General features: G+C 43.4%; 1 protein-coding gene across 1 annotated transcript in view; it reads left to right on the plus strand.

Moving 5' to 3' along the window:
- Positions 1 to 14,975, plus strand: part of LOC135506216 (serine/threonine-protein kinase MRCK beta-like) — a 137,807-nt gene that overhangs the window by 22,689 nt on the left and 100,143 nt on the right. Inside the window, 1 exon segment of the mRNA XM_064925732.1 lies at positions 3,654 to 3,745. Within this exon segment, the coding sequence (XP_064781804.1) occupies positions 3,654 to 3,745 (92 nt within the window).

Raw genomic sequence — 14,975 nt, forward strand, 5'->3', positions numbered from 1 at the left:
AGGAGGAATTAAAGAAAAACAACATGTTTTCGCTTGAAATTATGGCTGGTAGGTATACTGTATTTTTTAATATACTGGTATTGATGTACGGATCAGTTTGGGTTTTACTTTACCTTGTATAATGGTATTTCAATGTTTATGTTACGCCATTCCACCTTGTGTAATTGTTAGTTTTTATAGTTTACTCCGTTTGGTACTTGAGTCGTCTCTCTCCTTCCACACACACCAAGCCCCGCACCGTCACTGAAGGATACTACCAGTCACAACCACATTTTGCTGTTCACTCGCATAGTGTTGCAAATTTAGCAACTTTGGTAAAAGAGGCTAGCGACAAATTAATCTACATTTCAGGCTGCTTTTGGGAAGTTTTGTCAGAGTTTGGATGGTTTTGATAGCTTTTAGCGACTTTTCCTACTCGTTGTCATGCCTTGCAACACTGTATTCAAAGTTCCCACTGTGTTCCAAATTTCAGTTGAAGTGTGTTTGTTTTATACTGTTCAATCAAAATGGAGAAAGCAGTTACTCATAAAGCATATTTAGAACTATTAATATTCAAAAACCTAAAATACTGTCAAGTGTAAAATATTGTGATATATTTTTTGCTATATCGCCCAGCCCTACTTGAAATTCAAGCTTCCTTTTTTTAACATCTTGCACTGCAAGTCCACAAATCGTCATTGCGTTGACATGAATGGCATTCATTTAGGGCTAACGGTCATCTATTTAATTAAGAGACAATGGTTCTTCTTTCCATCAGTGTGAGCAGCTGATGCCTCTTACTGCCCCCTGCCCCTTCTCCAAGTGGCACTCTGTGCTGTGCCAAGCGGATACCCTCTGGATCTGTAAGGGAGCTTAAAGCAGCTGTCAAAACTGCAGGTGTCCTACTGCATCCCATTTGGCAGATGTGAGCCAGAAGAACGAGGATCACCAACTGAATTCTGAGCATAATGTTGCCAAAGGAAACTCCCAACTACTCAAATAGTTCAGACAGACACTGGCTGACAGAAGTGTCGAAGTAGCCTACTATATGTGCTGAAGACCTCTGCCAAAGCCGCGCTCGGTCTGGAAGCCTAATTAGTTTGAGCTATGAATAAAAAAGTCATGAGCAGCGCTTTACAATTCCTTTCATGCAGTTGTGATGTTTGAGAGAAAAAAAAAACTGCAAGTACTTTCATAGATTAATGCCACTCATTTCAGTCGCAGAAATGAGGTGCTAAATTTGCAGTGGAACAGGAATCAGGGTAGCAGCAGGGTGGCCTACTGGTTCGAGCGTTGGACTAGTAACCGGAAGGTTGCAAGTTCAAACCCCCGAACTGACAAGGTACAAATCTGTCGTTCTGACCCTGAATAAGAAATAAGAATTTGTTCTTAACTGACTTGCCTAGTTAAATAAAAGGTTAAATAAATAAAAATATAAAAAGTATGTTGATCAAATGTCCAGATGAAGCTTCTGTACCCCCCCCCCCCCACACTTTCGGTATGTCATCATTCAGAGGGATTTTATTGTAATTGAGAAGACTGGGTGTTTGTGAATTTATAGAAATGCCACGTTATTTAGGCTGAGAGGATTATCGGATTACACATATGAACCCCCCCCCCCGCGACACAGAATATGAAAGACGGGTCTTTGTCTCTTAAGGGGCTTTGTTGGAGTAACAAGGTTGGCTCTTCAGTCGACATGGGATGCCTGGTGCTTGTACAAAGACACTAGTGTCTGTCAATCATTTTGGTTGTCTTTCCTTATTCTACCAAGGCCACCATGTAGGCCTATCACTGTCGTGTTCTTGGTATGCATATATGCAGGGCATCAAATGGGATTTATAATCGGCTCTCATTTCGGGTATGCTGGTTTACGTAATCTTTCAGGCCATCAATGCCATATCCTGCCAGAGCACTGAGCCTACACAAGCTAGTGAAACCAGAGTCATATGGTCAAACTGCATGGCTGGGCTAGTCCTCAAAGGGCCTCCCCACCCATTGTTATGCCATTTTTCTTATTGAATGCGTTACCCCTATCATTGTATGATAGTCTCCCGTCATAAATTCTGCATCACTTGGTTTCTTGAATGTTGTTTAAGTGGTTTTTGTGAGTAATTCTTGTGTTTCGGTAATAGAACGAGACCCATAGGCTTTGTCAAGGTGTTTGTTGCATGACCAGCTTTAGATTGTGGGTGATGGGTGGGTGGCCGCTTGGCCCACAGCTACTTGCTTTGTCAAGGGGACAATGCCTATACACATTTGTATGGGTTAAGGAAATCCTCAACACCTCACCCAATGTGTCTTGCGTGCCGTGAGGCTTCAGCTGAACAGTACATCTTTGTAAAAAAAAAAGAAATCTTATTTTTAGACATCTGATCCAGAGCAATTAGGGTTAAGTGCCTTGCTCGAGGGCACATCGACAGAGTGATTCAAACCAAACGGTGATAATTCTCCACATTTTATCATGCACGTTTCTCTAACATTTTGCGGTAGCCATTGCAACACACGTCATGTGAGTGTCATGGGCATATCGCGACCCTTTCGTGAGCCCCATCGCTGAGTCATAAACCCGTCAGTCTGTGTGTAGGCGCTTGAAGGATCTGCCCAGTGAGAGCAGCTGATGCCCGACCCACACCGTTGCCCCCCCCATGGAGGAGGAACACACGTCTCTCTCTTGTGTGTTTTAGAGTTTATCACCTTGGGAGTGATAAACACCCTCTTCACAGGCTCAGGGAGACAGTCTGCATGTCCTCATATGGCAAGGAGTGCTACTGCTCGGCAACTCGCAGGCCATGCTAGCCCCCCCGCGCAGAGCCTTGTAAAACAGGGAGGAGGGGTAGAGGGATGGAGTGTAGCGCTTAGTCTATGGCTCTGTTGTGAGGTCTATTGACCAGCCATACTGCCTTATGACCAACATGCTGTTTGGTTCCTCTCTCTTGACCAGTGCACGGTGGAGACAGGTTTATTTTGTAAATAAACATACACAAATATACTTGGCTGCCCTTGCCCAAATAGTTTATGATGGAGTTCAGGCATATAAACAAATTAAAGTGGCAGCACTTCAAAGCCTAAGTTACATTTTCTGTGCCGGCACTAACATTGCTGCAGACCCTCCTTGATCACACTGTACGGCGCACATCAGTGTGACACATGCATGTATTCCTGGAAGTGTGTGGGGCGGCAGGGTAGCCTAGTGGTTAGAGCATTGGACTAGTAACCAAAAGGTTGCAAGTTCAAATCCCTGAGCTGACAAGGTACAAATCTGTCGTTCTGCCCCTGAACAGGCAGTTAACCCACTGTTCCTAGGCCGTCATTGAAAATAAGAATTTGTTCCTAACTGACTTGCCTAGTTAAATAAAGGTAAAAAAAACTTGACATCTTCATTTCATTGGATAGTGGTGACTAATGGCAGTAAGAAACATCAATGGTCTTTTTGATATGATTGTGCAACAACAGGCGCGGATAAGTCACACTGGTTCATCCTGTGTTTGAGAACCTTTTTGAGGGACCTACAGACCTACTGCTCGTGCTTCATACACATGGTAGCAAGTCTGGTGACGTAACCTTTAGGCTAAAACCGAACATGTGAATAACTAGACATTATATCATGGTGCAATGTGGGATATTGTGGACGTAAGCCTGAAGTTTCTTGATTCCTGGTTTGTTTCTTGCAGTGAAGCCGTTCACCACCACCGTGAAGGAGATGCGTCTGCACAGGGACGACTTCGAGATGCTCAAGGTGATCGGCAGGGGAGCATTTGGCGAGGTAAGACTGCCTGAACCCTCTGTTCACTCGTCAATTCAGTATAGAGCTTCCTTGGCATTAAATACATGGGTTAATCTCCAACTATACTGAGTGGAAAAATTGAGAGAAGAGGTATGACCGAAGTTTGTGAAATGTTTTCAGACATCAAGAGTGGTTATGTGTTGAGAGAAGTCCCAGGGCCATTTTGTAGATATTACATTAGGACTGGGAGTTGCCAGGGACCTCACGATACGATATGATAATTAATTCTCACAATTCTATATGTATTGCGGTTCGATGTCCCAAACCTATGTTTCTTGCACAGGGACAAGATCAAACCACGAGAAAATGAATTTTGATCAGATAAAAGTGCTGATAACAGCGTTCGCACAAAAATAATATCCTGAGATCTAACAGTATTCCGTAGTTCTGATGCATTTGTTGCACTGACAATGTAAATAATTTTGCTCCCGAGTGGCGGAGCGCTATAAGGCACTGCATCTCAGTGCAAGGTGTCACTACAGTCCCTGGTTTGAATCCAGGCTGTATCACATCCGTCCGTGATTGGCCCAGTGTCCAGGTTTGGCGGGGTAGGCCAAAAATGTAAAAAATAATTTCATCTTAACTGACTTGCCTGGTTAGATAAAAATAAAATGCATACAGTAGCATTATTTTTACGGCTCTATGTATCAAAGTTTAATTCTACTATAATTCAGCTGTTCAAAGTCTGCATCCTGAAGAGAGATGTGACCTTCAGCTACTCTCAAACCGTCTTCTCTCCTTCCCGAAAATAGTAATTTAGTAATTTATCTCTCTCCTTCATCCTCCCTGTCTTACAGTGCTTTCTCTTCCAAGTCCCCAAAGGGTGTTGGTCTGGCAAAGATGTGCCATTTTGGGCCTGGACAAATCAGGGCGTTTTTTTATTTATTTTTATGTGTGGTATGTGCATGTTACCACATTGCTAACAAGTTCTGTCCTGACGACAATGTCAGTGGCTCTGACTGTCTCCTCTGCTTTGACTCCTTAATAAAGGTGCAATCTGCATCTGCTTTGTCCCCTGACTGTGGTTCACAAAAGTGCACAAATGCACGCACACACTTTGGTCTGTTCAATGTACAGCTCTGCCTGCAGTCCGGGTCAATATTTTAACTTTTTTTACTACCAGAAATTACAGTGTCCTTTAAAAGACTGAAATCTTCAAGGAATTTCTGTTGTAAAAATAGCCTTGACGTTCTGTTCCTTTTCAAAAGTTAATTAAATCAGATCTTTTGTGCGGATCCAACTGCCAGCCCCTCTGTATGGGGCCATTCCTAGAAAAGAAAACATGTTTTTGCGTCTGTCGTTTTAATGCAATGTTTCCCATTTCAATTCCAGATGTCAACACAAGGTGAACAGAGCGATGATCAAATGTCTGATGATCGAAAGGTTAAAACATATGCGCTGTGTAAATCTGGATTAGGGAAATGGCTGCCCTTGTCAGATATACTGTTAAACAATGACTCGAAGAGCAAAGACCAGGTCTGTAGTGATCTGAAACGTTCAGAACATTGCACATATGCAATGACGCGATGCCCAATTCAACATGACAGGGAATCGTATCTGTTCTACAGAATGAATGTATTTTTGTGCCTTTTGTAACATTGCATCCTTCTGAACGTTCCCCATTTTATCGTTTTGATGATGGGTGTCGTCAGTCATTGCTTGCCATTACATTGTTGTGATTTAACACGACATTGTGTGAAGTTGGTTCACCTCCACAAACGTTCTCGGGAACATTCCCGTAATGTTTCCCCATCAGTGAAGGGATTGTGGTCTAATGAGGTGATGGCCTCTCCAGATAATGAAGCAGAACTGATCAAGGCACAAAGTTAATCAATGGTCAGACCGTTAACTGCTCTGTCCCTCCGATGGAGACCGAGAGACCGAGAGTCTGAGCCAGCAGTGACTGTGTGTATCCCTGTCTGTGTGTATCCCTGTCTGTGTGTATCCCTGTCTGTGTGTATCCCTGTCTGTGGGTATCCCTGTCTGTGGGTATCCCTGTCTGTGGGTATACCTAGACCTCCTTGGTTTTTGTCTACTACTTGGTGTTACTCACCAGACACACAGACACCGAAAATGTGCCATTTCCTGCAAACTGGGCAGTTCCACTTGTTCTGCCTCTTGGGTTCAGTGCTTTAGCTGGTAGCTAGGATGTGGTTTGTTTGGTTTAAGGGTGGTGACTCTGCATATTTTTATTTTTTTAAACTTTGATATTATACTGTGTGAAACCAATGCTCTGTGGCGGTTTTTGCTAAATTCACACCATTAATTCAACATAATCATTGTTATTGTCAATTTCAACAAATTAGGCCTAGTTCTAAAAGCTTGGTCACTCGCATGCACACACACTTGCTACTATGAGTTTTTTTTCATTGTGTGTTTGTGTGTGAACAAGACTGCAACTCTCCAGCTACTTCCTGTTAGCCATTGTTGCTGTCGACTCAGTCCTCCCTTGCTCCCTCTGCAGTTTCCTGTGGCTCTTAAGTTACAGGATGCCTTTCCAGATAAGTGTTGGGCCTGCATTTCCTGTTTATGATGTGTGGTGTCTCTCTCGCTCTCTCCTCGCCCAACAAAGTACTTTTCGGGGAGAAAGGGAGTTTGAGGGACTGCTGGAGGACCGTCCCTCTGAGTACAGACTGTTCCAGACAACTACGCCTTGGACCTTGGCTCGCTGTCTAACAGCTCACCCCCCAGAAACTCACCCTCGCTGGACTTAGAAAGCAAGGGAGAGCATTAACAACGGCGATTAAAAATGGGAGAGAGCGAGATGATTGGACAGAGAATGATGGATGAGATGAAAGATGATAGACCGAGAGGTGAGATGGACGGGAGAGGAGGAGAAGGTGAAGTGGGATGGACGGTAGAGGGGGAGAAGGTGAAGTGGGATGGACGGTAGAGGGGGAGAAGGTGAAGTGGGATGGACGGTAGAGGGGGAGAAGGTGAAGTGGGATGGACGGTAGAGGGGAGAGGGGGAGAAGGTGAAGTGGGATGGACGGTAGAGGGGGAGAAGGTGAAGTGGGATGGACGGTAGAGGGGGTGAAGTGGGATGGACGGTAGAGGGGGAGAAGGTGAAGTGGGATGGACGGTAGAGGGGGAGAAGTGGGACGGACGGTAGAGGGGGAGAAGTGGGACGGACGGTAGAGGGGGAGAAGTGGGACGGACGGTAGAGGGGGAGAAGTGGGACGGACGGTAGAGGGGGAGAAGTGGGACGGACGGTAGAGGGGGAGAAGTGGGACGGACGGTGGGACGGAGAGGGGGAGAAGTGGGACGGACGGTAGAGGGGGAGAAGTGGGACGGAGGGTAGAGGGGGAGAAGTGGGACGGACGGTAGAGGGGGGAGAAGTGGGACGGAGGGTAGAGGGGGAGAGGTGGGACGGAGGGTAGAGGGGGAGAGGTGGGACGGAGGGTAGAGGGGGAGAGGTGGGACGGAGGGTAGAGGGGGAGAGGTGGGACGGAGGGTAGAGGGGGAGAGGTGGGACGGACGGTAGAGGGGGTGAGGTGGGACGGACGGACGGTAGAGGGGGAGAGGTGGGACGGAGGGTAGAGGGGGAGAGGTGGGACGGACGGTAGAGGGGGAGAGGTGGGACGGACGGTAGAGGGGGAGAAGGTGGACGGACGGTAGAGGGGGAGAGGTGGGACGGACGGTAGAGGGAGAAATTATGAGGAACTTTTAACTGATTTAATAGTTTGCATTTGAGAGAAAGTAAAGAACTAAGTGGTGGCTATTACATGCACATTGTGTGCAAGGATATCGGTTCGGCAACGCAGTGATTTGATGAGCAGCTTTGCTAACTGACATAGCTAACTCTAGCTTTTTAACAGACGTTAAAAGCTTACCGAGCCTGTTTGAAGCAGGTTTTACTTCAGGAGAATTTGGTGCAGGACACGTGACTGGGAAGATTTTAATCTATCTGACATTTTGAGAAATTAGGCATTGGGTGTATAACCCATGAGGTTACACAGCCAGCTCTATCAATAAACTTTTTTTTTTGACCACCTCACGGTTCAGCTGTCGGAGGTTTGAGCACTAAATGCCACAGGGCATTGCATGCATAGGCCTATAAGCTTTAGGCATCCACTGTATTGTAGTAATATTTTGCCACGACACTGACATTAATTTCTTTATACGTTTAGATAGGCTACTGCGTCTACTATACAGATATAGACGTACATAAGGTTAATTTTAAATTCAAATATGTTTTATGAAGATAAGCATTATATTGTAAGATATTATAGCCCAAAAGATTTTCTGAGTCAGTTGGATAGCCAGTGCATAGGTTTGTAGTGTAATGGGTTAATAGCGACACCAAACCTTCACAAAAGTTTATAAACTTTATTTTACCTTTATTTAACTAGGCAAGTCAGTTAGGAACAAATTCTTATTTTCAATGACGGCCTAGGAACAGTGGGTTAACTGCCTGTTCAGGGGCAGAACGACAGATTTGTACCTTGTCAGCTCGGGGATGGGGATTTGAACTTACAACCTTCTGGTCACTAGTCCAACTCTCTAACCACTAGGCTACCCTGTCGAACCATTGTTTGTAGGGAAGATATGAGCAAGATGATATATTGCGGCAAACACAACATTACAGTTGTAACCGAATAAAACAAAACACTGCGAACTGGTTTAAACCTTGACAAATGTTTTGAACGGTAATTTTCGCTTCGTATCTTAGTCATATCAGACATCTTTGTAAACTCGTTGTTATTGAGCTCATAACTGATAGTTGAGAAATAAAAAGTATACCTACAGAAAGCTGTGTTTTTCCCAGATTATAAAATGTTATACAATCAGAACACTTCTTTCTCCCAGAGCTTTTTTCCCTCAGGGAAAGAGAGGCTCGCTGGACTCCACAGCAGGCCCCAGTGATACAGGGGCAGGCATGCAGACACTTTTTAATACAGGAATCATGAGGATAATGTAATAACTTACTGTTTGACCAAATTATGGTGATAGCCTCCTAAAAAAAAATAGGATGTTTTTATTGAGGTGAATAAATGTGCAGCCCACACCGATGCAGCTGTACAGCCAAGTCAAAGGGTCGCAAAATGACCTCAGTCTGGAGCCCCGCCTTATAGGATTTTCACTATAGACATACTCTCCAAATTTCGTTTTACTTCAATGATAAAGTCCTCCCATCTTCGCAATCAACAGTAGCCTAGGCCAAGGCTCCTCTCGCACTTTCTCGCTCTCCTCAGCAGCAGTGCAGCCCCGGATAATTTGTCCAGCTACAATTTTATTTTATTGGCAAAAAGCAAGCCACTTACCAGTTAACGGAAACCTTTCCCTGAAGTTGTCGATATGCTGCCCTAAAGTTAGGAAACAGAAAAACAGCTGCTTCATGAAAACTCATAATAATGTTAGCAATAGCACTACTACAGTAGCTTACTAGCTAGCTTTAGTTTGGAAGCATTCACTATTGTGTGTGTGTGTGTGCAGCACTAGCTAAGCAGATAGCTCTGGTGTTCAACCTTCCCAAGTTCTCTCACGTCACCCCGCTCCTCCGCTCTCTCCACTGGCTTCCAGTTGAAGCTCGCATCCGCTACAAGACCATGGTGCTTGCCTACGGAGCTGTGAGGGGAACGGCACCGCAGTACCTCCAGGCTCTGATCAGGCCCTACACCCAAACAAGGGCACTGCGTTCATCCACCTCTGGCCTGCTCGCCTCCCTACCACTGAGGAAGTACAGTTCCCGCTCAGCCCAGTCAAAACTGTTCGCTGCTCTGGCCCCCCAATGGTGGAACAAACTCCCTCACGACGCCAGGACAGCAGAGTCAATCACCACCTTCCGGAGACACCTGAAACCCCACCTCTTCAAGGAATACCTAGGATAGGATAGGATAAGTAATCCTTCTACCCCCCCTTAAATTATTTAGATGCACTATTGTAAGTGGCTGTTCCACTGGATGTCATAAGGTGAATTCACCAATTTGTAAGTCGCTCTGGATAAGAGCGTCTGCTAAATGACTTAAATGTAAATGTAATAGCTGGTTAGTCAGCATCATTTCAGTTACTGGCTCAGGTAGCAAGATGAATGTTGGATACATCTATGCTAGCTTTCATGCCTAACTTTAGAAATACTGCTCCATGAAACACACACATCCTTAGCTAGATAGATGTAAAATGGTGAGACTAAAACTTCCTCAACAGAAAAATGTCAACATGACAGATTAGTTCTAGTTTAGATTAATTCAGATTTATTTCGAGGCAGAAATGGGGATCAGTGGACAATGTCAATAACGTAATATTATCGAATGTTCGACGGCACATTGTAGCCACACTACTTTTGATCTATCGCATTACCCTTTGCGAGATACGAGACTGATACGAGACTAGGGCTGGGCGATATGGCCAAATTATTGTATCACAGTATTAAAAAAAATTAGTAATAATTGGACGGTATGACTGTATTTTAGTTTTTGAATACTGAAAGTTCTACATTTGCTTCATAAGTAGGGAGGGATCCCATGTGGCAACCCACATTCTAGGTGATTTCAATGGGTCTTTCTCCATTCTGATAGTTTTATACTGTTCAATTCAACCAAAACAAATTTCACAGCTTTTATTATTTCTGCATTTCCTGCACTCAATTGCAGTGGTGGAAAAAGTACCCAATTGTCATACTTGAGTCATTTTCTATTAACGTATCTTTACTTTTACTCAAGTGAAAGTCACCCAGTAAAATACTACTTGAGTAAGTCTTTAAGTATTAGGTTTTAAATATACAGTGGGGAGAACAAGTATTTGAAACACTGCCGATTTTGCAGGTTTTCCCTACTTACAAAGCATGTAGAGGTCTGTCATTTTTATCAGAGGTACACTTCAACTGTCTGAGACGGAATCTAAAACAAAAATCCAGAAAATCAAATTGATTTTAAAAGTAAATAACTTGCTTTTTATTGCATGACATAAGTATTTGATACATCAGAAAAGCAGAACTTAATATTTGGTACAGAAATCTTTGTTTGCAATTACAGAGATCATACATTTCCTGTAGTTCTTGACCAGGTTTGCACACACTGCAGCAGGGATTTTGGCCCACTCCTCCATACAGACCTTCTCCAGATCCTTCAGGTTTCGGGGCTGTCGCTGGGCAATACAGACTTTCAGCTCCCTTCAAAGATTTTCTATTGGGTTCAAGTCTGGAGACTGGCTAGGCCACTCCAGGACCTTGAGATGCTTCTTACAGAGTCACTCCTTAGTTGCCCTGGCTGTGTGTTTCGGGTTGATGTCATGCTGAAAGACCCAGCCACGACCCATCTTCAATGCTCTTACTGAGGGAAGCAGGTTGTTGGCCAAGATCTCGCGATACATGGCCCCATCCATCCTCCCCTCAATACGGTGCAGTCGTCCTGTACCCTTTGCAGAAAAGCATCCCCAAAGAATGATGTTTCCACCTCCATGCTTCACGGTTGGGATGGTGTTCTTGGGGTTAAACTCATCCTTCTTCTTCCTCCAAACACGGCGAGTGGAGTTTAGACCAAAAAGCTTTATTTTTGTCTCATCAGACCACATGATCTTCTCCCACTCCTCCTCTGGATCATCCAGATGGTCATTGGCAAACTTCAGACAGGCCTGGACATGCGCTGGCTTGAGCAGGGGGACCTTGTGTGTGCTGCAGGATTTTAATCCATGACGGCGTAGTGTGTTACTAATGGTTTTCTTTGAGACTGTGGTCCCAGCTCTCTTCAGGTCATTGACCAGGTCCTGCCGTGTAGTTCTGGGCTGATCCCTCACCTTCCTCATGATCATTGATGCCCCACGAGTTGAGATATTACATGGAGCCCCAGACCGAGGGTGATTGACCGTCATCTTGAACTTCTTCCATTTCCCAGTCTAAAATTTTAGCCCTGATGTCCTTACACAGCTCTCTGGTCTTGGCCATTGTGGAGAGATTGGAGTCTGTTTGATTGAGGGTGTGGACAGGTGTCTTTTATACATGTAACGAGTTCAAATAGGTGCAGTTAATACAGGTCATGAGTGGATAACAGGAGGGCTTCTTAAAGAAAAACTAACAGGTCTCTGAGAGCCGGAATTCTTACTGGTTGGTAGGTGATCAAATACTTATCATGCAATAAAATGCAAATTAATGACTTAAAAATCATACAATGTGATTTTCTGGATTTTTGTTTTAGATTCCGTCTCTCACAGTTGAAGTGTACCTATGATAAAAAATTATAGACCTCTACATGCTTTGTAAGTAGGAAACACTGCCGATTTTGTAGGTTACCAAATACTTGTTCTCCCCACTGCACTTAAGTATCAAAAGTAAATGTAATTGGTAAAATGTACTTAAGTATCAAAAGTATATAAATAATTTCAAATTCCGTATATTAAGCAAACCAGGTGGCACCATTTGATTTTATTTACGGATAGCAAAGGGCACACTCACACACTTAGACATTAATTTACAAACGAAGCATTTGTGTTTAGTGAGTCCTCCAGTTTAGAGGCAGTAGATGGCCAGGGATGTTCTCTGTTTATTGAGTCCTCCAGATCAGAGGAAGTAGATGACCAGGGATGTTCTCTTGATAAGTGGGTGAATTGGACCATTTTCCTGTCCTGCCATCCTTTCAGAATGTAACGAGTACTTTTAGGTGTCACGGAAAATGTATGGAGTGAAAAGTACAGTATTCTCTTTAGGCATGTAGTAGTGAAGTAAAAGTTGTCAAAAATAAAAAATAGTTAAGTGCAGATACCAAAAAGAAAACTTAAGTCAAAAATAATTTCAAGTACTACTTAAGTTCTTTACACCACTGCTCAGTAGAGATAATTTCCACACTGCACGATATGGGCAGATAATCTTGGACTTATTTTTGACTTGCTAATTAGAGCCAAACTGTTGGAATCATGGAAATAGAATGACTATTCTAATTCTATAGTTAGAATGTAATAGTGGGCACTTTGAATACAGTGTTTGAGATGACGACGAGTTGAAATGCCAGAGAGGACTTATTGTGACAGGGTAGGAACTAAAGTGTTTCCTAGGGGACCTGATAAGCTTTGGCTACATTGCGTGTTTTCTCTTAGCTACTTCATGTAGCCAACATATTCTTGCTTTGCATATTCCTCTGATTTAGAAGATACTGTTGCACAAACGAAATGCTGATTTAGGTCTATACCATCACTGGTATTGTCAGGCTGTATTAGCTTGCTATGTTTGCTATTACTCAGTACATTTATTAGCTATTATCATTAGCGACTAACAAGATTTAGGGCAACTTGCTAAGAAAAGACAAACTAGCGGTTTGCTGATACATGAAATACAAAATGAATAGTGTCATTCTAGAATGCTAGTGGATTTTTATTAAGAAGCAAATTGAAAACAACATTGTTGTATGTGCTACATTGACCATGCAGGCTGAATGCAAGTGTCTCGTGGTTGAGGAACATCAAATGCGCTCCTTGAGTGACATGGAGCGTGGCTAGGTCTGTGTGGAAAGTTGTATGGAGAGAAAGAGCAGAACGAGAGATGACTCTCTAGAGTAGCAAAGTAAACTATAAAAAATGACATTACACATGGCGTATCACATTTAACAAAATACCGATACAGAAGGTAAGGTAAAAACCCAAATCGGTCCCTGCATCAATACTGATATATAGTAAAATACGGTATACCGCCCAGCCCGATATGTGACTGATACGAGACAGATCATTGGAGGCCTAATCGTGCGCTGTCTGACGAAAGACAATGGGCACCGACGTCATTATGATCATTATCTGCAATACCACTTGCTTTCCATATTCACTGCAACTTGTCCTCAAAAAGATCCCTGCATAGGCCCTGGACTATATCCCAGTTTGTAGCCATTTTGTCACACATGCAGTATATACAGTGCATTTGGAACGTATTCAGACCCCTTGACTTTTTCCACATTGTTTATGTTACTACCTTATTCTATAATGTATTAAGTTATATATTTTTCCTCATCAATCTACACACAATACCCTATAATGACAAAGTGAAAACAGTTTTTTGAGCATTTATAAAAAAAATATAAAACAGAACTTATTTACATAAGTATTCAGACTCTTTGGTATGAGACTTGAAATTGAGCTCAGGCGCATCCTGTTTCCTTGAGATGTTTCTACAACTTGATTGGAATACACCGGTGGTAAATTCAATTGATTGGACATGATTTGGAAAGACCTGTGAGGTCCCACAGTTGACAGTGCATGTCAGAGCGAAAATCAAGCCACGAGGTCGAAGGAATTGTCTTGTAGAACTCAGAGACGACAGGATTGTGTCGGCACAGATCTGCTAACAACGAATTTCTGTAGAATCGAAGGTCCCCAAGAACACAGTGGCCTCCATCATTCTTAAATGGAAGAAGTTTGGAAATCACTCTTCCTAGAGCACGCCCGGCCAAGCTGAGCAATCGTGGGAGTCAGGAATCAGGGAGGTGACCAAGAACCTGATGGAATCTAGTCAGGATTGAGGGAAAGATGAACTGAGCAAAGTACAGAGATCCTTGACAAAAACCTCCTCCAGAGCACTCCGGACATCAGACTGGGGCACACAGCCAAGACATTGCAGGAGTGGCTTCGGGACAAGTCTCTGAATGTCCTTGAGTGGACCAGCCAGAGCCTGGACCCGATCGAACATCTCTTGATGACCAGGAAATAGCTGTGCAGCGCCGTTCCCCATCCAACCTGACAGAGCTTGAGAGTATCTGCTGAGAAGAATGGGAGAAACTCCCCAAATGCAGGTGTGCCAAGCTCATAGTGTCATACCCAAGAATACTTGATGCTGTAATCGCTGTCAAAGGTCCTTCAACAAAGTACTGAATGAAGGGTCTGAATACTTTTGTAAATGTTAAATTTCCGTTGAAATATTTTTGCATTTTTAAAAAACATTTTTGTTGTAATTATGGGGTATTGTGATGTCATTGGGGTATTGTGATGTCATTGGGGTATTGTGATGTCATTGGGGTATTGTGATGTCATTGGGGTATTGTGATGTCATTGGGGTATTGTGATGTCATTGGGGTATTGTGATGTCATTGGGGTATTGTGATGTCATTGGGGTATTGTGATGTCATTGGGGTATTGTGATGTCATTGGGGTATTGTGATGTCATTTGGGGTATTGATGTCATTTGGGGTATTGTGATGTCATTGGGGTATTGTGATTAGAGGTCGACCGATTTTAATCAGAATGGCCGATTTTTGGACACCGATTTTGGCCGATTTTTTTTTTTTTTTTTTTTTGT

The sequence above is a fragment of the Oncorhynchus masou genome, chromosome 19 (assembly GCF_036934945.1).
Source record: "Oncorhynchus masou masou isolate Uvic2021 chromosome 19, UVic_Omas_1.1, whole genome shotgun sequence".
Taxonomy (NCBI): domain Eukaryota; kingdom Metazoa; phylum Chordata; class Actinopteri; order Salmoniformes; family Salmonidae; genus Oncorhynchus; species Oncorhynchus masou.